We start from the raw sequence: 24,130 nt of genomic DNA, 5'->3' as shown, positions 1-24,130 counted from the left end.
AAAATAGAGTAAAGACTTGATTTTTTCATCTTTCTATCTCAACTTAATAACCAAGTATTCAGCTAACATCCACAATTTTATCATCACCTGAAAAATCCTAATCCTACATTCTCATACGTGGCAGAGTCACAACTTCGCAAGTCGGAGCCGTACTTTCTAATCCCACCTCAAAATAGGAATCTTGCAACGCTAAAATACCTACAAAAATGAGAGAACATTAGCCCAGAACGGCAAACCACTCTTCGAATTCCTTTTTGATGACCAATTCCTCAAATTAAGACTTTTTTTAAAAACCCCTTTTCCATAAAAAGATCTCAAGAAAGAAACATTCAAATTCACTCGCTAAATACTTACGTCTTACGCTGAAAATTACAGGCAGAAAAAATAGAACTTCGTTTTAGGTACATCGCACCACCCTATCTTTCAAGTTTCAAATAGATAGGTACCTACCACCTACCATCACGTAATCCAACCGAGAGAAAAAAATTTCAAAATTCCCGCGCATTTTATATTATATTCGGTATTTTTATTAAAACCCGCCATAATAACGAGTTTATTTTGTTTATTCGCATTTTATTTATCCTTTCAAGTACTCGTTTATCTCTCTCTCTCTTTCTCTCTCTCTAAAAAAAAGGGTAAAAAAAACTTTCCTTAAGATATGGAACTAGATTAAATTTCATTTGGGACCGAAGAATACGACGACGACGACGATGGCGAGCGATGGCATTGGCGATGAACGTTAGTATAAGTCTAAGTACACATATAAAAAGCGTCCTCGTCTCTCTTCGACTGCGTACAAATTCCACAACTTTTATAAAACCACGAATCGCGCTTCCAAGAGCGAAAATGTTTATAAAATAAACACAAACACAATCGCAGCAGCGGCGAGCAAAAAATAAGAAAAAATAACCGAAGAAGGTTGCGTTGCTCGCCGAATTCATTAACCAACAACGTAGGTAGGTAGGTACGACCCTAGTACTATAATTCGGTGTCTCGACGACAGCAAAAAAATCACTTCCTAGTACTCTTAGGTTGATTAGAGACGTATCATAAATCATGAAAGTCAATTAAAATAGATACGACGTCGCTTAGCTGACAAGTTAAATGAAAAACCATTACACCTGTTCGTTTTACAACGCAGCTAAATGTATTAGGTACAAGGGACGAGCTACCTACCGTTATAGCGTAAAGTCATCCTTTCATAATATGTTTCGCGTTAATCGCATATGGGCCCTTTTATTTTATTCGATTCTTTAAAAGCGAAGCGAATAACGCCGAGCACTTTAGACCGCGAAAAAAATTAAACCTTTTTTTTTCCTTTACTCTTCCTCATCGGCGTCCTCGTGTTGTATACTTTATTGATACACCTACTACCCATATCTCTATACTATGGAAAGATACGCGTCGAAATTTACGTACGGTATATTTCGCGTCTCGTAACAGATGCTTCCAGCACGAGGATGCAAAATGAAATATTAAAACAATTTTATGGAAATTATTAATACAACCTGCACGTTTGCTATAGCTAATTTACTTTAGACCGCATAAATTACGCTAACTTCAAAAATCAACCATCCTTCCACCATAGCTCCTCTTACCATTTAACCCTCGCGTGCGATACACCGATGTGTATAGTTCTCGGAATGCAACCGTTCATCAGCTCCTCTACCTTCGGCTGCGCCTCTATCACGACCCAATTTGGAACTTCGTTTGTCGTACTATCAAAAAACCAAATTATATTGCGAAAGTTACCTACCAGTTATAGTAAACAGAAGAGTTCCAGGTTGAGAAAATCGTATTTACAGTCGAGCTATACTGTATGCGAAAGGGGGAAAGGTAGGTGTTTATCGATCTGGTTAAATTATCATTACGGTAGCTTTCGAGTAAGTTGAGATATATTTAGAGTAGATGTTTTATGTTTGTAAATGGTATTTATTAATGAGTTGAAAACATATGTTATTGCCCTCCGAGTTACCTCATTTGATTGCCTATATTACATTATACAGGGTGTTCTATTTGCTGTATAGAATAATTCTCCTGCTGAAATACATACGGTGGTCCACCTACAGTAACTCAATATGCAGAGGTGTGAATTAATTTGCCGATTCTACAAAATGAAGGTGCGATAAAATGAGATACCTGTTTGTGTTAATATTTCAATGCTATAAAGGTAAGCTAAGTATGTAAATGGAAAAATAGTGAATAAATCCGTTTTTGCATTTTTGAAGGTCCGCCCCCCACTTAGGTATATAAAAAATTTCCAAAAAAATACATCAAAGAAAGTTTTTCATTAAAAATATAGGTTGGGGCAATGTGAAATATATGCATATGATTGGTGGAATGTTATCTCTTCAGTCCAACAACCAATCATGTGCTATCATTATTATCATTCACTGTGACTAACCGAAATATTTAGCAGAAAACTTTTTTAGGGGTTCACGATATTTCTGGGCACCCTGTAGGCCTGTACATTATCATCACTACTGTACAACATTACTGCCAATGGATTGAGCTGCATCAGCTACAGAACAAACATCAGTAATTTCAGTAATTTGTTTTGGAATATGTCCAAAGAAATTGTAAGTGATAACCTTCCTTTTAGTAGTACCAAATTTCATTGTTTTGCATATGAATTGAATTTTAAAACATAACATACACCAGCAATGGATTGAGCTGCATCAGCTACTGAACACTCTTCAGTAATTGTTTTGGAATATGTGCAAAGAAATCAAGATGGCAACGACAATCATCAGTGATTGTTTTGGAATATGTTCAAAGAAATTGTAAGTGATAACCTTCCTTTTAGTAGTACAAAATTTCATTGCTTTGCAAATGAATGGAATTTTAATATGTATAGTCTACACCAGCCCAAAGTACCTGGTTTCAGATCAGATGCCTGAAAAAGCTGTCAGTATCATTAAAATATGAGCAAAAAAAAGCGCTGAATTCTGGTAACAATAGTAGTACCAAATTTCATTGTTTTGCATATGAATGGAATTTTAAAACGTAACCTACTAGTAATTGTTTTGGAATATGTCCAAAGAAATTGTAAGTGGTAACCTTTCTTTTAGTAGTACCAAATTTCATTGTTTTGCGAATGAATGGAATTTTAATATGTAACCATCCAGCCCAGTGTACCTACCTAGTTTCAGATCAGATGCCTGAAAAAGCTGTCAGTATCATTAAAAAATTTGCAAAAAAAAGAGCTGAATTCTGGTAACAATATTGAAGCAGCCATACTCAAATACATATAACACTACACAACTCTAGATTAAAATCATTTTTTGTCTAATTTGCTGTGAAGTCTAGTTCTTTGAACCAAAATTCTGTGTAGTAAAAAATTTTTTGGCAAGCACAGGTTGACCTCTATCACTAAATGTTTCTCAATGTCCTCAGTAAAGTCTACACTAGGAAACACTTGCCAAACCTGAAGATTTCCTTTATGACTTTGTGAAATGATATTTTGTAAATAATAAGTGAGTAAGTACATACTTTTTTATAGTGACTGCACCATTGAAGAAAGTTATCAAATAGCCATTGAAAAACAAAAATTGCGCGTTTTATTATGAAGATATTTGAAAAAAAAATTCTTAATTTTATAAATGACCCTTGCTAAATCTATCCCTGAAAGTTTAAAGAAATTGTTGTGAAAAATCCAAAAATCAAAATTTGAACAGAAATGCCATTTCACGTCTTTTGCAGAAGTTAGGAGTGAAATAATCTGAAAATTTTGTCATGGAAGTTGCCAACCCTAGGACCAACTTCCAATAGTTAATTTCAAAGTCCCAGCGCAGGCTGATTCACTCACCTTAACCGACTATGGTCTTAATTGATGCAAAATGATCTGACTTGATGCAATGTTATTCACACAATTGAATGAACCAATAAAAGACTTTGCTCGCATTGTAAGCATGGCACAAATTGAAATAGGTAGTGGTAGAGCCCAGGCTTCACTAGTGCAAGTTTTAAAGGAAAATGTGAACTAACTAAGATATCTCATGAAACGTCTCCCAGGGATTTGAATGAAAAGTGGCCTCAGCTATAGCCCAGCCTTGGTTCAAGTAACTACCACACCATTAAAATTTTTGCTGCTAGTATTGAGCTTAGCTCCCTTGGTAAGTTTGTTTCATCAAAAATGAAGAATTTGAATAATTGTTGAAAAATCTAAAATGAAATATTTAGCTGAAAAAGAAAATGAAACATGCTCCCTGGTCAAGTGCGCAAGTCAAAATTGGAGCCAACTCAAAAACAACAAAAACGTTATTGATGTGGTACTTGGGATAAGGGCTACTGCCACTGAGACTACTTTTTATCCAAATCTCTTGGGGATACTTCAAGAGGTTCCCTAGTAAGAAAGATGCATTCTAACTTATTGCATGAGATTAGAACAACTGAATGCTGCCATATTGAGCGGAGCTGACAGAAATAAAAAACCTCAGCTGATTCTAGAGCTATGGAGGTGCCTATTGCGAAACTCACCAACCTTGAACGTGATGCTATGATTAGAATGGGATGAATTTTACCAATGTTTGATGGAGATGTAAGTTACTGCAGAAATGTTGTCTACCACTTGGTTATTCTACAAAAAACCTTTCAATGCAAGTAATGCCTTTTTGTAAGAGTAGAATTTTCTTAAACCATGTTTGGATTTAGAGTGCCTGCAATTTTCATGGAGCGTACTTTGCTCTTATGTTACTTATGCTAGAATGTTCAGAATAAAGTTTAGTTTTAAAGAAGGAACTTCTGAAGATCTGATTCTCAGCGAAATAATGTCAGCTTATTAAATATGGCTAGTCTCAATGAATAAATCTCAATGAAGATGTCAAATTCTACATATTTTTGAAGAGGATGGCGTTTTTTACGTGAACTACTTCTTGGTAAATTAATACCTAAATCAAACTTTGGGTATAGAAAAAACCAAAAATGAGAACTACATAGATCAGTTTGCTTCTAGCATTATGAGTATGAAAGAACTGGAATTGTAACGCGTGTTTTTTGAGTTTTAATAAAAATACTGAGGCAATACATTACACGCAATTTTATTGATAACACATAGACGTATGACCGAACGTTTCAGCAAAACTTGTTGCCTTCTTCAGCGGTAACACGATACTAAAATACACAACGAAAAGCGAAATACAAAGTCGAGAATAGATAAGAGTAGGTAGGTCGAAGATGCAACAATGGACCAAGAGAGAAACATACAAGCATAGAAACTAACTTATTACTAGACGATAAATCTCGTTGAAACTCGCTAAATCTGTCCTAAAATTTATAGCATTATCGCATTGGTTAATTAAAATGCATTCGAGAATGCGTCTTTTTAATACATTCTTTTCAAAAGTCAAAATTTTGACGTTTTCAAAATCGAAAGAATGACCAGTGTTTTTAGCATGTTGAGACAGGGCAGTGGTCGTTTTTGAGGTACGAACATCATATTGGTGCCTATACAAACGATTTGCTAGGTAGGTACCCGTTTCACCTATGTAGACACCATCACAATTATTACATAGGCACCAATATGATGTTCGTACCTCAAAAACGACCACTGCCCTGTCTCAACATGCTAAAAACACTGGTCATTCTTTCGATTTTGAAAACGTCAAAATTTTGACTTTTGAAAAGAATGTATTAAAAAGACGCATTCTCGAATGCATTTTAATTAACCAATGCGATAATGCTATAAATTTTAGGACAGATTTAGCGAGTTTCAACGAGATTTATCGTCTAGTAATAAGTTAGTTTCTATGCTTGTATGTTTCTCTCTTGGTCCATTGTTGCATCTTCGACCTACCTACTCTTATCTATTCTCGACTTTGTATTTCGCTTTTCGTTGTGTATTTTAGTATCGTGTTACCGCTGAAGAAGGCAACAAGTTTTGCTGAAACGTTCGGTCATACGTCTATGTGTTATCAATAAAATTGCGTGTAATGTATTGCCTCAGTATTTTTATTATGAGTATGAATCACAGTATCGCTAATTTTATCATATTGTGTTGTCAGATATGTGAGAAATACACACGTAAGAACCTCTAAAGAAAGACTTATCCTGCATAAAAGACCTTTGATTAACCACTTGGAAAAGTTGGGTAAAGAGCATACAGCAGGTAAGTGAGCGCCACTGCTCACTGTACTGTGAGCTTCTCACGCATTCAGTAAAGCTGCGGCCAGTTGCTTTGCGAATGGAGTCAGTCCACTCAGTTGACAATTGCTCTCTGGCTCATGGCTCCTTCTACTCCACCTTACACAAATATTGACTCCATGGCATCTGCTCTGGTGACCCATCCATCACCAAAATTTGCAGTTAGCATTATCAACACTGTTACTGTTAAACATCACAGTCAATGGAACAAGCATCAATAATTGTTTTGGAATATGTCCAAAGAAATTGTAAGTGATAACCTTCCTTTTAGTAGCACCAAATTTCATTGTTTTGCATATGAATTGAATTTTAAAACATAACATACACCAGCAATGGATTGAGCTGCATCAGCTACTGAACACTTTTCAGTAATTGTTTTGGAATATGTGCAAAGAAATCAAGATGGCAACGACAATCATCAGTGATTGTTTTGGAATATGTTCAAAGAAATTGTAAGTGATAACCTTCCTTTTAGTAGTACTAAATTTCATTGTTTTGCCAATGAATGGAATTTTAATATGTAACCTACACCAGCCCAGTGTACCAGTACCTGGTTTCAGATCAGATGCCTGAAAAAGCTGTCAGGATCATTAAAAAATTTGCAAAAAAAAAGAGCTGAATTCTGGTAACAATATTGAAGCAGCCATACTCAAATACATATAACACTACACAACTCGAAGATTAAAATCATTTTTTGTCTTTGCTGTGAAGTCTAGTTTTTTGAACCAAAATTCTGTGTAGTAGAAAATTTTTTGGCAAGCACAGGTTGACCTCCATCACTGAATATTTCTCAATGTCCTCAGTAAAGTCTACACTAGGAAACACCTGCCAAACCTGAAGATTTCCTTTATGACTATTTGTGAAATGAACAAAATATTATTTCACGAATAGTTGTGAATGGAATCTTCATAGTTTGGCCAGTGTTTCCTTGACTCGGTTGAGGACATGAAGAAACATTTTTGTCATCCTAGTTGTAAAAGCTCATATCGCCAATTCTGAAATCAAACCTTGTAAACTGTTCTTTTTTGACTGTAGCACTCCCTTTCAGATTTGAATGCTCAACTAAAAGGTAGATATGAGAGAAGAGAGAATGTCACCTTCTGTTATCTGTCTTTTAGTTGAGCATTCAAGTTTGATAGGGAGCGCTACAGTCAAAAACAAATGGTTTACACGAGGTTGATCTCAGAATTGGAGATACATTCAAGCTTTTAAAACTAGTATGATGATTTCGTACAGAGATCAAATTGTCCTTATCATAGAAATAATTCAACTATAGACAGTGGAGGTAAATTCAACACTCCAATTGCGAATCGTGAAGAGAGCACATCAGAAACGCTTCAGAAGTGAGTATTCAGGTAAGCAAGACAAGCAGAACCTAAAATCACAAATTGTCTAAGCAATGGAAAAATCACAGTAAGTAAGTAGTGATATTCATTTAGGTTCAGAAAATTACACTGACAGTAAACAATAGCAAAAAAATGATGAATAGAAAATAAATCTAAGGGTAATATCAAATTACAAAGTTGTAAAAAATTCCAAAAAACACAAAGAAAATCATTAAATAGGTAAGCAAAATTTTGCACATCTCTATAATTTTTGTTCCTTTCTAATCATTTCGATGAGATTCTGGGTTTTCACATTTATTTTGGATCAGACAGGCGCGGTGTGGCTCAAATCATTCAATTAAAATAATGCTAACAAAATCTTTGCTTGAATTATTCCAAGCACAAAGTCGTTCAGAAAAAAAACAATCATACTGCACATCCGCAGGTGGGAAATTTTGCACACCACACTTTTGTTTCTGTAAATTATTTTGGTATTTAAGATTCTTGGTTTTCACCAGAAATCGATTTTTTACAAAAAATACGCTCTCTTCAGTTTAATGAATTGATTCTTGAAAAAAAGCAAGAATCCAGCCAAAAAATTAAACAGAAGCAAACCGTCAAACATAAAATTTTTAACAAATTCGGGCTTAGCCTATTATTTGTTTTTCAGTCCGATATATTGTAAATATATGCTTCAATACTATAGAAAGTAAGTAAAGATATTTATTGCAGATCAAACAAAACAGCCTATTCAGAAAAAAGTTACAAAGTTTTAAGAGGCCATCCAATAAATGTACTTCTTAATTTAGCTTAAACTATTTCAAGAACAAAGCAAAGCTCCTCAGAATAGAATCAATTATCACCTTAAGTACTCGTAGTTGGTACAAATGAAAGATTGTATGCTGTAAAATCTTGTTTTTTGTTTTTATTGTTTTTGAGGGCAAAAGGTCTCAACTACATGTATAAGACGATAATCAAAATTTTAAAGCATGAAATTTCTAATCACTGAGTGAGATAAATAAGTAAATTCTAATATTTGAATGAAATTCCAAAAAACGAGAGCCAAAGGCCAACCTGGGCATAGTTTTAGCATAAAAATATGAGCGAAAATTCGTGCCCAATTGCCCATAGTGCCATCAGCTAGCTGTACTTGCTGTAGGGTATTATTTTTCCCAGAACAATGACTTAATCAACCACAAAATAAGAATTACCCATTACCCACATTACAACGAAATTATATAGGCATAAATGACACAACATCACGAGTGAAAAAAAATGTAAATTTAATTGAAAAAAATGAATTACCTCGTAATGACGCGTACATTAGATGTAATCGCGTGTAGTTAGGAATTTTTATACACTTTTAAGCAAGCGTAACATATTTTGGCATTCGTCCATATTGTTAATCATTTTCGGCTGAGAAATTTTTTGCCATATGTCTCCGCGAGCACAGGTGATAATTCAACGCGAAATTGAGCTTATTAAATTTTCCCCAATTTTTTCCACCTTTTTTTGGCAAAACGAGAAATACGGTAACGAATCAGTTTCACTGTACAAACTTTAGATAAAATTATTGTCGTAACACAGTTGTATGGAAATTTTCGTCGCAGCTTTTTAACGTCGGTTCCCTTTACCCTTTTGCTGTGGCGTAAAAAAATCCACACGCGAGAAGGGATGAAGAAAAACAGCTCATATTCAAACTAAACCAAAACTCAGAAGGATTTAGTACCTTATTTTAATGTAAATTTATACCTCGACGGTTCTCAAGCATATTTTATGGCCGATTACGTTACACTCTTTAATCCTCGCTATTAATTTTGTAAAGCCAGCTACCGTCGCTCTTCTATCGTATATACTCTCGAACGTTAACTTATATTTCACGTCTTTTGACTTTTTGTCCCTGTTGGTGATTTCTTTTTACTTTCCGGATCGTTTGAAGTGTTTAGAGGATCAAAAGTATTTGCAAAAAGAGTTGTATTAAATTTATATGTAGAGGTCTCGATTCCAGAGAAGTGGTAACAGAGATCATCGGTATGGCCGGGAAGAGAAAATCAATTTATTGGAGGGGGGTGTTTGATCTTATCAAGTGGTAAGTATACATAGGTATAAATATGAAAGACTACAATCAGATAAATTAAATTGAGTAAGTTAGCTCAATTTTTAATGGAGTAAGTAAGCATTCATTTTTTTAGAATGCTAAGCAACTTTTGAGTATTTCTATAATGAGCTAAAAGTGTTCAAAATGTAAAAGAAAAAGTTTAAATTATCCATTAGGTAAAAGTATGAATAAAGTAATTAAGAGGTAAAAGACATCAAACAGGTATCACAAAAACTCTCCAAGTAACTAGACTGACCAAAAAATTTGTTGACCAGACAAAGAAGGATCAAAAAAATTTCAGTGTTGAATTTCATTTTTCAACTTTCGGCAAATTTTCTAGCTTCAGTTCATTTTTTATGATGAAAAAACCCAAATTGATAAACCTGAAATTTCGTTCACCTGCACCCAATTTTCGACCATCCAAATCAACTGGTGGCATTTTCAAGCCGTTCTCAAGGCTCCAGCAGACTTTCAGCTTTTCCAGTTTAAAAAAAAATCCCTCCCTATAAACAGGGTGAAAGTGGAGTTGAGCACTACTTACAAGTCAAAATTATAAGCCTCTTTGTGGTCTCTTCGATTAATTTAGGCCAAAAATCAATGTCCTTTTACACTGGTCTGAACCCAGATTTCAATGAAAAGATAGGCATTTATGGTCCAAGAACTGAAAATTTAAAAAATCTGCTTGAGGCTCTAGAACGACTCGAAACCTTCACCAATCGATTTAGATGGTTGAAAATGGAGTAGGTACAAATCAACGTTTAATAATTCCTATCTCACTTCAATCTAATTTAACTATTTTTTTTTTTTTCATTGAAAATAAATCAAATCTGAAATTAAAAAATTCTCCAAAAAATTTTAAATGAAATTCAGTTCCTTAAAAATTTGTTCTAATGGTGTAGGTACTTTTGTACGCTCTATATTTATTTATTTATTTATAGATGTTTGGTCAGTTCTAACATTTTGCTCACAAGTTACTTTACTATTTCGAAACCTTTTTGAGATGAATAGGTACCGACTTGAAGAAATTGACCAATATTTTTATGAAAAATTGGGAAATTGCTTTTTCAAGACATAGATAGGCACCAATTTGCAATTTTTCATGCAATTTTTATCACTTTGTAAGCCTATTTTGAAGGATTTTTAAAAGTTGTTAACAACTTATATGTGAGATAGGCAAAATGAGAAAAAAAAGTCAAGGTATATATGAAACCTGTCACGAACAAGAGTTTTCTGAAGAAAATTGCAAATTCGACCTGTGAAAACAACGCATTGAAATCAAGGATGAGTCATAAGAAATTATTCGAGTAATGGAAAACTCAAATAAGTAAGTTAAGATATTCATTTAAATATACGTAGGTTCAGTATGTTACTTTACACAATTGCGAAAAAAGAAGATAAATATTTAGGCAATTTTGATTACCTAACCTTTTCAAAATTCCAAGCAGTTTAGGTTTTTTTAACCTTAACAAATCGTTTTACCAATTTAGTATTTATATGTATGGGTAATTTTTTTCATGTTTTGGACAATTTTTAGGCATCCTGAAATTTCAACTTTTCATCTTCAATTCTAAGGTACCTAATGTTATAAATTCTGTTTGATATAATTTTATAGAGTTTTTATAAATTTTTTGACCAATATTTGAGATTTTCACTGCTTTGAAAAGTTTTTAAGAATTTTTCAGTTCATTTTGAATTATTTGACATTTAGACTAATATTTTTATGGAATTTATGGTGCATTCAATTCTCTTTTAAACATTTTCAATTTGGTTAATGACAATGCTCAATTTGGTTTTTGTCCCATCGACTGAACTTCATTTGGTTTCATTGGTTGATTGGTTGTGATTAGGTATTGGTTTTTCATTTTTTTCGCGAGTACATAATTTCACAAGAAAACAATAGAATAGGCAAACTGTAACACTTTTTTTCAATTGAAAAAATATTGCAATTAAACATTTAAACATTTACTTGAACTAAATCATATTTTCAATATGAAAAGAAAACCTAGTATCAATACCTACTTGGTTCTTGGTAAGTTGTTCAAATAATGGAAAAATCATAGTAAGTAAGCAGTGATATTCATTTAGGTTCAGTACATTACTTTACACAATTGGGGGAAAAAAAGATAAATATTTAGGCAATTTTGATCAATCCTTTCAAAATTCCAATAAATTCTGTTTGATAAAAGTTAATAGCGTTTTTAACACATTTTTTAACCAATATTAGAGATTTTCACTGCTTTGAACAGTTTCTAGGAATTTTCGAGTTCATTTTGAATTAGGTATACTTATCCGTATTTGAGTTATTTGACATCTTGACAAATATTTTCATAGAATTTATGGTGCATTCAATTATTTTCTATATATTTTCAATTTGGTTACTGGCAAATGCTCGATTTGGTTCTGCCCCATGGACTGAACTCCAACTGGTTTCCTTCGTTATGGTTGTGATTATTGGTTTATCATCTTTTCGCGAATAATTTAACAAGGAAACCAAAGAACTGGTAAATTACAATACTTTTTTTCAATTGAAAAAATATTGAAATCAAACGCTTAAACATCTACGAATAATTGAACTTGAAATCATATTTTCGATATCAAAATAATATGAAAAAAATAGTGATTTTGAATCCAAAACTTTTCAAAACTTGGCAAAAATTCCATTTAAAAAACCAAAAGAATCGAAAAAATTGAATTTTTTGATTATTTTTGAACCATAACCGATTGAAATTCATCTCTCGTTATTGATGATTATGTTTGGTAGGGGGAGGGGGGATTACAGATGAAATGTAAAGGAGATATTTTGACAAAATTCCACGAAGTCTTTCATTTTGAGTTCAAAGTCACTTCGATGAAATTTTAGCTCTGGAGGTACCTCTTGAGGGATGATATGGGTCCTCAAAGAAGAAGCATTTTCGAGAGTTTTTTTTTGGCTGTAGCCCAAACACAAACTGGTTTTAGAAAAAATTGTCTAGTTCCGAAAAGTAATATTTATGTACCTATATCTACTTACTTCAGATTCTATGTCGACTTAGAGCACTGGCATGTAAATCAAAGGTCATCAAAAGTTGTAATGAGTGTTTAAAACTATGCAAATCGTAAATTTTCGGTTAAGTATAGATACTTACCTATATAAAAAAATACAATTTTTGAAACTGGATAAATATTTTGGAATACAGTGGAGCCAATTTTTTTGGTGTTTATTTCTCCAAATAAGTGATTGAGATTTTAGCTAAGTTTCTTGATTTTTTTAAAACTGGAAATTATACCTTATTACAAAAAACCTGCTCCCCAAATATTTCTCCAATTTTAGAAATAATATTTTTCGATATTAATAAATGCGAAATATTTCAGAAAAAACAAATTCAAAACACGAATTCAAGTACCCAAAAATAAACAATTTGCAAACTTTCAAACATTCAGTGGAACCCACAAAATGATCATGAATTTTCATAGAAATGGACTAGATCGACGCAGAATCCCAAATAGTATCTTTTAGAACAGGACAATGTTTCCTAAAATAGATTGTGTTGGGGTTAGGACGAAAAACACACGATTTCTTATTCAAAACTGCAGTTCTCTTTGAGGCCACATATCTCTCGTTCCAGCCCCCTCCTCTCGGCTAACATTGTTTCTGGATGACTCAACTCAAAATCAAAAGGTCTTTATTGAATTTGCCAAAATTCTTCGAACTTTTTTCTCCAACATTTTTCCTATTGGTTATAGAATCAAATAAAAAATCGTTACAAGTCCTATCTCTATCTCATACTGCAATTTCTCAGCATTCGCCATACATATTTTCAATGCCAAGTGCAAGTTTTCAATAATTCCAATTGAGAACTTTTGAGTTATTAAACAAAAACTCTAGAATCAGAACCACCACAAGCTCGCAATAAAGCTTCCTTATCAAAAGAAAAAAAATAGGATCCTGAAAAGTAAGCAATAAGAGAAACAACTGAAACAAGCCATCTGCAGCTGTTCGCTGATTGCAAAAGGGTTTTTGCTTTCTGTTAGTTGCTTTTTATTTTATTATTTTTTTTTTTTCACAAATTTGCATGATTACAGTTAGGTACCTAACCTACAGCCAAAAGCAAGAATCAAGAGATTTACAGAGATGAATTTGCAAAAAACCTTTAAAAAAGCTGGATAAATAAAGCTTTTGGCTAGCTTTTATTTAGTTTTTCAATCATGTACTCGTAGCTTTGGCTAGCTTTAAGCTTTTAGATTTCAAATCAAAACTCCCAAACTTCCTCAGCTTTGCTTTCAGCTTTTAGCTTTTATATTTTACATTAATTAACAAATTTCAAAATCACCTTTTTTTAATAGGTACCTACTTTTCAAATGCAGATATTTCTATTTGGGTACATTTTATATTTTTCAACTTTCAAGTTATTTAATAATGAAAAACCTATTCGGTATTCGACATAAAACATGTTGAATGAATAATTATTGATGAAAAAATATCATTAAAATAAATAATAAAAACATACTTACCTAATATTACCTATTATTAATCTAATTCCAAAGTACTATGAAATCTCTGAACTGGCAATGATAAACACTAATCACAGATTGGTCTCTCCAAAATACTGTTCACTGATTGGCTACCAATTGCTTAAGCTCTATTCTCAGATTCCTATACTATTCCTATATGAATGAAAGATGAGAAATTGTTACGAGAAGAAACTCAACAAGAACACTGGGGAGCGGGCCTCTTAAATTCCTATTGGCATGATAAGATAGCAACAGAATCCTGAGGAACGTGATCACCGCGAATTGGCAACAGAAGATACCAACATAACTGATAAGTAGCTGCAGGTTATTCGCTGATTGCAAGAATGTTACTGCCTTTGAATATGTTATAATTTCAATCAACCCTTCCTCTTCCCCTTTCTCTATCTCTTCTTTTCAAGGGAGCAATCACTTTTTTTGGCTCCCAAAGTTGTAACGTTCCTTTTGGCATGATAGTCCTCCGTGAAAATGCTGATGTTCTGGCCTCCCCTCTTACAGTCTTGTTCAATAAATCCCTCCAAACTGGAGTGTTTCCTAGAGTGTTTAAAAGCTCAGTGGTTGTTCCAATTTTTAAGGAAGGAAACCAAAAATTAATGAGCAATTATCGACCAATATCACTGTTATCTGTTATCTCAAAAGTTTATGAAAAATTAATTTAAAAAAGGATGCTCAACTTTCTTCAGAAATTCAATTTTTTTGATAATAGACAATTTGGGTTTCTCCCTAGAACAAGTGTTGATGACGCTCTTTTTAGTCAAACCTCTGAGATAATACATCGTCTGGAGGAAGGCAAGGAGGTAGCGGTTGTATATCTTGACCTAAAAAAGGCTTTTGACACAGTGAATCATTCTGTTCTTCTAGATAAACTATGGAATGCGGGATTCAGGGGGATATTTAGTAACTGGCTGAAATCTTACTTGGAGGGTAGAAAACAGGCAGTAAAATTGGGTGAATTTTTGAGTGAATTTTTGGCCATCAACTCGGGAGTACCTCAGGGTAGTATTTTGGGGCCATTGCTTTTTTTAATTTATATAAATGATATTTTTGGGTTAGGGCTACTTGGGTCCTTATATGCTTTTGCGGATGACTTGGCCATTGTTTACAGTGCCTATGGGTTGAATAATTTGATAAAAAATATCAACTCAGACTTGAAACTCTTGAAAGGATGGCTTACAGCTCATGGGCTGACCCCTAACATTAAAAAGTCTCATATAATGCCTTTTGGTTTTCGAAACGTCCCAAGTTTGGAGAATTCCTGCTTCCTACATGAGAGAACAGACTGTAAGCTGGACTGCCAATGCCCACCACTTTCTCAAGTAAACTCATTCAATTATTTGGGAATAAAACTGGACTCTAAATTCTTATGGGATGAGCATAGTTTTTTTTTTGCAATCAAAGTTGAGAAAGTTGAATGGGTTATTATTTTACCTAAAAGACCTCTTTTCCAGGCACCATCTAAAGCGAATCTATTATGCTCTATTTGATTCAGTGTTAAGATTTGGCATGCTGGTATGGGGTGGAGCGGCAAATCAGCATCTGGAACCACTTCGAGTCCTTCAGAACTGGGCAATTAGACATCTGGCTGGGTTAGAGCGTCGAGACAACACGGATAATGCCTATAAAGAACTCGAAATATTAGACCTAGATAACCTGTATAAGGTATCTGCAGCATCTTTTGCCCATAAGAGGAGATGTTGGTTTGAGGTTGGAGTGCAGAGACGAGCAGGGCTGAGAAGAGGGGATCGTAAGGCTAGTGTACCCCAATTTCGGACTGAGAGGGCTCGTATGCAAGCTGTGTATAAAATCCCCTATATCTACAATTCAACACCAGAACTACTTAAAAAAATGAATACTTTAAAAATATTTCGAAAAAAACTCAAGGACCACTTGCTTGCTGATGCCTAGGCCTTTTCCTCCCCCCCCCTCCATCATTTCTTGGGTCTGACCCCTATATCCCATGGATTTGCTTCTCTGATCACTATTTAATTTCTTCTTGTCTGCCTAGTTTTATATGCTGTTTGTAGATTCACGTCTTATTCATTTGTATTTGTACTTTTTTTGTCTTTTTTTGTCTTTTTTTCGTATTCTATTTTGCTTTATTTATTTATTTTTTGCTTGTCTATTTACTCTATTCACGTTGCCTATGTGTACTTGGTTTACATACTTTTTTCTTTCCTTGAATTCGAAATAACTTCTGATAGAGAGCCCCTCGCCGCTCGCGCCCTAAGGCGCATAGGTGTGGATTAATTTATATGTACCTATTTTATTATTCTATGTGCTACCGCTTAGGCTTACTAATATTACGGTATCTTTGTAAAATTTGAAGTCAATATATTCTCAGATCACTTCTTTTCAAGGGAGCAATCACTTTTTTTGGCTCCCAAAGTTGTAACGTTCCTTTTGGCATGATAAGATAGCAACAGAATCCTGAGGAACGTGATCACCACGAATTGACAAAGAAGATACCAAAATTGATACAACTGATAAGTAGCTGCAGGTTATTCGCTGATTGCAAGAATGTTACTGCCTTTGAGTATGTTATAATTTCAATCCACCCTTCCTCTTCCTCTCTCTCTATCTCTTCTTTTCAAGGAAGCAATCACTTTTTTTGGCTCCCAAAGTTGAAACTTTAATTAGCTGGTTTTGTTGTATTAAATTTTCACCCTTTTACTAGGTACTTATACCTATCTCCCTATTCTGATTCCCTATGCCACATACATTTTAAAAGCAATTTCATCGATCATCACAATATACCTTCTCAGAAACAGATTCACTCAACTCGAAAAATTGCCTCAGCTCACTTAAAAACACTTCCGAGAGTTTAAGGCCCTTTTAGATGCAGGCAGAGGTAGGTACACCTAAGCTGACAATGCCAAGTACATAGGTAGGTAAGTATATTATAAAGGATGGTTTTCACCACCATCTAAAAATTATTCCAAGTTACAATGTTGCATCTGCTTGGGTCAAGAGGAGGTATTTTTTACAACATTGTCATTGCCAGAGAATGATTTAATTCAAGGATGTCGAATTGTCATCGTAAATCTATCCACGCTTATAGAACATAGTCGTATATATAAGAGAATATACGATCGTTCAAAGTACTCGTAGAACATAATTTTTACGATACATTTTTCGGCGAACGACGAACGAACGTACATATATAAAAAAAATACCGCAATAAACGTCGACTTTTCAATAGCATTCACCTTATAATCCGCGAAATTACACATTTGGCACACATACGACGAGTTTAAAAAGCCCTTTTCGCGTTCAAACGTTGAATAATTAATTTGAGCCAGCCGTAGCTTAGCTCGCGTTTTCTAATTCCACCGAATATTGAGAACTAATTTGCATGGGATTTTTGACGAGAGAGCGAAAAAGTCAACCTTCGATAGTTTTCGTTTATATTTAAAAAACATATCGGAGCTATACGAGGTATTTTTCCTGGGGGGGGGGCATACATGAGGATCGCATTTTAATTCATCGCCAACCGATGTTTTTCGGCATAAATGCCCCAAATGATATAAACTTTCACGACGTGAGGATTTCGACGATTTTAGTATTCCAATTTATTTGATCCTTTTATCTGGGGATTTGGCACAGAGCTACGGATAAAGACTCGTTTTAGGCATGCTTTTTCCCAGCATGTGCTCTGTACCACCTATATACGTATCTTTATCTACCTATATGAAGCAATTTACAAGTCAACGAGAGCTTACCTATGACTAGAATTACTGGATGCGACGCTGGTATTGCTCCTGGATCGTCTGCTTTTCAACGAGTCTCCTCGGTTGATAATGCCTTTGCCGCTAATTGAAAATTGTCTTAGTCTGTAATACTCTTCTTCGACTCCGGTATTTGGCATACTGGCTACTCTGGTTCTTTGTTGTGGAAGACATAGGTAGTTGGGTCGGTAACGTGATGTGCCGTTTATTCCTACTTGAACGTTGGATTTGCTGCCAGGTGTGCGAACGGATTGCGAACGATTGTGATGGGTGGTTCCGTATCTGGAAAAGGAGGGTACAGATTTGTTAATTGTGACTCAAATATTTTTCCTTTGAAGAAATTTGGGGTATGAAACAATGAATCGTTTCCGAACGATTGCAGTAAAATTCAAGTTCATTCAGAGCAATTTTATTTCAATACAAGAACAGTTTCTGTTTCAATGAATCATGTGTATGAACGACTGAATTGAATGTTGATGCGAATCGTTCGCGAACGACTTATTATAATCATCTATTTGGGTGGCTGCCGCCTAGTTGAAGGTATAATTGCACAGAAAGAACTATTCATTCAAGTTGTCAGCGAACAAACTAACCAAACCAAATTTAAGAATCGTTCGCGAACGACTTCAAAAATTCATCGAAGATTTCTGGGAAATGCATCGTTCCTGAAAGTAGGTACATTTTTTACGTGGCTGTTCATTGTGAAAATATTTTCCCTTGTAATGAGTCATTTATGAACGACTGAATCGAATTTCGGCACGAATCGTTCGCGAACGAATCCAAAAGTGTATTCTCATCGAATATTTCGAATTTGTAACTGATTCATTTGGGTTTGGGCCTCCAAAAGAGTTGTGTGAATGAAGTCACAAATTGACACATTCTCGGGGTCGTTCGTGAACGACTGATTCATTTGAAATGAGATCATTTGTGAACGGTTCTGAGCTGTCGCAACATTTTGAAAATTTAAATGAGTTGAAAAAAAACTAAGAACAGTTATTTAACTAAACCATCAGCTATTCGTTGATTGTAAGAAGGTCATGTTTGCTTAAATGAGTTCATATAGCGCCCTGGCACAGTCAATTGCGCCATTTTGAGTCTGTTTTCCACAAACAATTTAAATCACAGGTAGATGTATGTGATGAGCAATGAGTCATTGTACCCAAATGTTTGAAAAAGATTGAATCAAAGTGGCCAAATTCAACCACACAGTAAAATACCTACCTATGCATTCATATAACTTAGGTCGTTTGAAAAGTAATTGCAAAGATGGAAAAAGAACTATTTACTTAATCAAGTTCTCAAAAAAGGCTCTGCCATCACTACGAAATTGTCGAAATTTGTATAGAAAAACTTGGAGATTTGTTCACAAACAAAGGTAAGTGAATGAATCGTTCCAAACAGATGGACGTACTTCACAAGGCTACTTTGGAACATATTAAGTACATATTATTATTTCATTGTGAAAACGTTTTTCTTTTTAATAAGGCCTTTACGAACGACTGAATCGAATTACGTCGTAAGTCGTTCACGAACGACTTATAATAAGCTACACGATACACCAGTCACCACTTATTTGCATAATTCGCTGAAAAAGCCATCCCGAATAACTAATTTACTGGAGTTGCCGCTCAACAAACGAAAGAATCGTTCACGAACGACTCCAAATTTTCGCTCCCATTGAACATTTCAAATCAAATTGCATAAATCCAATTTATTTGCGTTCAAGGTTTCTAGAAATCGTGTAATCGGAGCCAAACATTTAATACCAAAATATTGGTGGTCGTTTGAGAACGACTGATTCGTATAAAATGGAATCATTTGAGAACGATTCTGAGCAATCCCTACACGTAAGTCAAGTATTTTGAAAAAAAAAAAAAAATTATTGCAATGAAAACGATGAGTAAATGAATCACGTTCATCATTCGCGAACGTTTGAATCACTCCACACGATAAAGCTTCTAAAATTAATTCAAAATAGGTATGAAAATGCTTTAAAAGACTATATAGAAAGAAGAAATGTTTTGTGTATAGAGTAACAATTATTTGTGAACGAACCAATTTAGGTATTCGCTGATTGAAAGAAAGTTTTTGTTTTTAGCTCATCGTTCACATTTTGAATCCATTTTTCAAAAACAATTCAAATATCAGGAACGCAACGAATAATTTTTTTGCATTCTTATCCGTAGATAAATTACATTAAAAATGAATTATTTTAATTTGATCCTGAATGATTCAATCAAACTGGCCGAATCATGATTGAACGATTTGAAAACTGGGTCTCTAATCAACTATTTGACTTGGCCTGTCAAATACAAAGTGTCTCACAACTCTGGAATCCAAGTGTAATTCCATAGTTACATTATGTAAATTATTATTTTCCTATAATACCTATTGTAAGTAAATTTTCATAACCTGGAAATTCGACGGTAGGTAGTTATGTACCTAGGTACCTAGTTCTATGGAACAAAGAAATTATTCCAATTAGAAAAGATGAATTAATTTGTGTACATACCTACACCTACCTACAAAAATTGCGAAATGCACTTCGTTCAACGCTACTGTAAGTATAGGTACAATTTTAGAATATCTAACAGAAGTCTTCATTAAAAAAAAAATGCTTATTCAATTTTTTAAACGTTCAAACGTGTTCAATTTACTTAAGGTGCACCGGAGCAAGTCAGAATGATTTTTCGCAATTTCAACTTTGACCAGCTGTTACTCCCCTTCTAATGAACCAATATGGATCAAATTTATTATGTAGGTTCCCATAAGGGTTCTTAACCTATGGTGAAAATTTGAGCGCGATTGACACAGTAGCTTAAATTTGTTTCATTTTTAATATAAATTTTGTTAATTTTTCTCTAGCTTAAGTTTTGTTTATTTTTTGAGATACCTAATCGGAGAACCTTCTGGCATGTTTCGTGATAAATTAATTCATTCTGCAAAAATAAAAGTTGAAACGTATATACCTACCTGTCCATTAATAGAAAAATATTTGAAACATGCAAACTAATTTGAACTAAAAAAATGAAGAAAAAAAACACAATTCAAAGTAAAAAGGTCAATAGGAAACAAATTTTCAAACTGAAAAGTAAAAAAAAAAGAAAATCAGCAAATTTTAATTTAAAATTAGGTTCAGATTTAGGTAAATCAGAAAGGTTTCTATAAAAAATAAAAGTACAAAGCACAGTGCAACATCAAGGCACATTAACAAAATTATAATTTCGCACTCGAATTTTGGAACAAACTTTCAAACTGTTAAAAAAATATACATCAATATAACGAATTAAGTAAATATTATATTGTGGATGTATTTTTTTATAAATAGTTTGAAAATTTGTTCCAAAAGTCAAGACGTGCAAAATTTCAAATTTATTAATTTGCCTTGATACGTAGAATACTTAGTTGATGCTACTTTGTAATTGTTCCTAAATTCAGGAGCTGAATGTAATTTTAAATTCAAACATGTACGTTGATTTGTGTTTCTCCACATTTTCATCCCTAGGCCTACTTTAATTTTTTTTTAAATTTGTTCCAAAGTATTTTATAAATTTAGTAGCCATATTTGATTTTATAGTTTTGTGATTGGTTGATTTTTTCGGTAGTCACAACTGAAAAATGAGACTGAGGTAATGATCAAAGAAATAATAGTCACGATTTTCAACAGCTCTTGTAAAACAGGTGAAGTGTTAACTGTAGGTAAACAAGCCCTCTGCAGCTATTCGCTGATTGCAGGAAAGTCTGTTTGGTGTTTGCTTACCTATAGGTAGGGTACCTACATAATATGTAGTTTATAGCGCCATGGTATAGTCAATTGCGCCATTTTGTGTCTGTTTTTCACTAACAATTCAAATCTCAGTAGTCATTGTACTCAAATGTTTGAACAAGATTCAATGTGGCCGAATTCAGCCACACAATAAACTATCTACTCATATAGGTCGCTTCGAAAGTAATTGCAAAGATGAAAAAAGAACAGAACTATTTAAACGAGGACCAAATAGAATTGGAGAATCGTTCACGAACAATAGATAAGTAAATTAATCGTTCCAAACAGATGGATGTACTTCATAAGACTGCTTTTTAGAACATATTATTTCATTGTGAAAACGTTTTTCTTTTTAATGAGGCCTTTATGAAAGACTAAATCGAATTATACGTCGCGAATCGTTCACGAACGCCTTATTATATAAGCTACACGATGCACCATTTATTTGCATAAAGCACTGAAAAAGCCACCCCGAGTAACTAATTCACTCGAGTTGACGCTCAACAAACGAATCGAATAAATGAATCGTTCGCGAACGACTCCAAATGTTCGCTCTCATTGAACATTTCAAATCAAATTGCCCATGGCATCCAAATTATTTGTGTTCAAGGTTCCTAGAAATTGTGTAAGATTGAAGCCAAAATTTTAATACCATAATATTGGTGGTCGTTCGAGAACGACTGATTCATATGAAATGGAATCATTCGAGAACGATTCTGAGCGATCATGATAGTCTGAAAATTTAAATACGCAAGTCAAGTAGGTACTTTGAAAAAAAAATATTTCAATGAAAATGATGAGTAAGTAATGAATCCACTTTACCATTATTTTGTGAAAGAACCAATTTAGCTATTCGCTGATTGAAAGGAAGGTTTTGTTTTTTGCTCATTGTTCTCATTTTGAATCCATTTCTAAAGGACAATTAAAATTTCAGCAACGTAACGAATCATTTTTTTTAAATTCTCACCCGTAAATTTCATCAAATGAATCATTGTAATTATTATTATTTTGTTCCTGAATGACTCAATCAAACTGACCAAATGTTGAGTGAACGATTGGAAAACTGGGTCTCTAATCGACTTATTAGGATCATTAGGATGTCAAATACAAATAAGTGTCAGATAAACCCTGGTAAGTGTAGCACTCTGTTCAACGCTACTGTACAATAGGCACATTTTAGACGATCAACCTGAAAATTCTTCATAAAGGAAAGACATACAATTTTTTTAAACGTTTTGTAGGTAGGTGTTTATTTTACTTAAAATTAAATCCATTTTTTTTTTTTTTTTTTGAAAATGATCGTCTTGCTTGAAATCAATTTTGATTTTTCAAGTGTCGAAGATGTTTGTTTAGGTAGGTAAGTAAAATGGAATCCAATTTGGAATTTATTTCACTTGAATAAAAATTTTGTCAATTTTTCTCCAAATCAAGTTTGGTTTGTTTATTTTTTGAGATAATTGGAGAACCCTTTTGCCAGGTTCCAAGGACCTTGCTTGTTTCGTAATGATTTATATCATTTTGTAGAAATGAAAGTTGAAACATACCTATCCATTATTTGAAAAATATTTTTATTTGGAATTAATCAGGTATATGCTATGGATAATTAGAAACATGCGAACTAATTTAAACTAAAAAAATTAAAACACAATTCAGAGTGAAAAGACAAATACAGATATATAGGTACCTATACTTAATCATTTGGAAATAAATGTTTAAACTTTCAAAATAAAAAAAAGTTTAAATATTAAATCAACAAATTTAAATTTAAAATTAAATTCATCATCTGAATTTAGGAACAAATTTAAATCAGATATGTAGGTACGTATGTATAAAAATTTGTTCCAAAATTCAAAGTAGGTACCTGAAAAATTTTAATTTTGTTAATTTGCCTTGATAGATAGGTAAGTAGTTGATGTTACTTTGCGTTTACATATATTTTTTACACACTTAGTTTTAAATGATTCCTAAATTCAGGTGCTAAATGTAATTTTAAATATTTTGCTGATTTGTTTGTTTGTTTGTTTTTTTTTCATCGTCGTCGTCGTAGTCGCGCTCCTCGATTCAAAGAATTTGTTCCCGAGCAATTATAAATTTGCCTCTTTACTTTATTGTGTTTTCATTTTTTTTTTTTTTTTTTTTTTTTTTTTTAGCTTATATTAGTTTGCATTTTTTTATAGTTCTGTGCAAGCATACGGTTAATTCCAAATACATAAAAATATTTTTTCAATGAATGGATATGTTCTAACTTTCATTTCTGTAAAGTGAAATAATTCATCACAACAAAACGTTTTCAGACCTCCACTTTTAAATTACCTACACATACAAATGTAACACTTACAGAAGCATGCATAAAACAAAATGATACGTGAGAATCATTTGGGCTGCAAAGAGACACTCGTGGTTTAGAGATTTGACATGTATAATTAAAGTACAACTATTGAGTTAATTCAGAATCTTCGTAATGAAAAAAATTACAGAATGCCGTTAGAAATGGCAACGAGGATGTGCAGAAGTAAGTAATTGTTTTCCGATTGTGACGTGAACGTTTACATGTTAAGAAGTAGGT

General features: G+C 33.5%; 1 protein-coding gene across 2 annotated transcripts in view; it reads right to left on the bottom strand.

Moving 5' to 3' along the window:
- Positions 1–24,130, bottom strand: part of LOC135847977 (uncharacterized) — a 746,225-nt gene that overhangs the window by 110,990 nt on the left and 611,105 nt on the right. For both annotated transcript variants that reach the window (XM_065367729.1, XM_065367736.1), the window contains one exon: positions 17,793–18,080. In XM_065367729.1, coding sequence (XP_065223801.1) covers positions 17,793–18,080 — 288 coding nt within the window. The remainder of the gene's footprint in view (positions 1–17,792; positions 18,081–24,130) is intronic.

Source organism: Planococcus citri, chromosome 1 (genome assembly GCF_950023065.1).
Source record: "Planococcus citri chromosome 1, ihPlaCitr1.1, whole genome shotgun sequence".
In the NCBI taxonomy this organism is placed as follows: Eukaryota; Metazoa; Arthropoda; class Insecta; order Hemiptera; family Pseudococcidae; genus Planococcus; species Planococcus citri.
The sequence above is the reverse complement of the archived record's forward strand: the minus strand, read 5'-3'. Positions and strand labels throughout refer to the sequence as shown.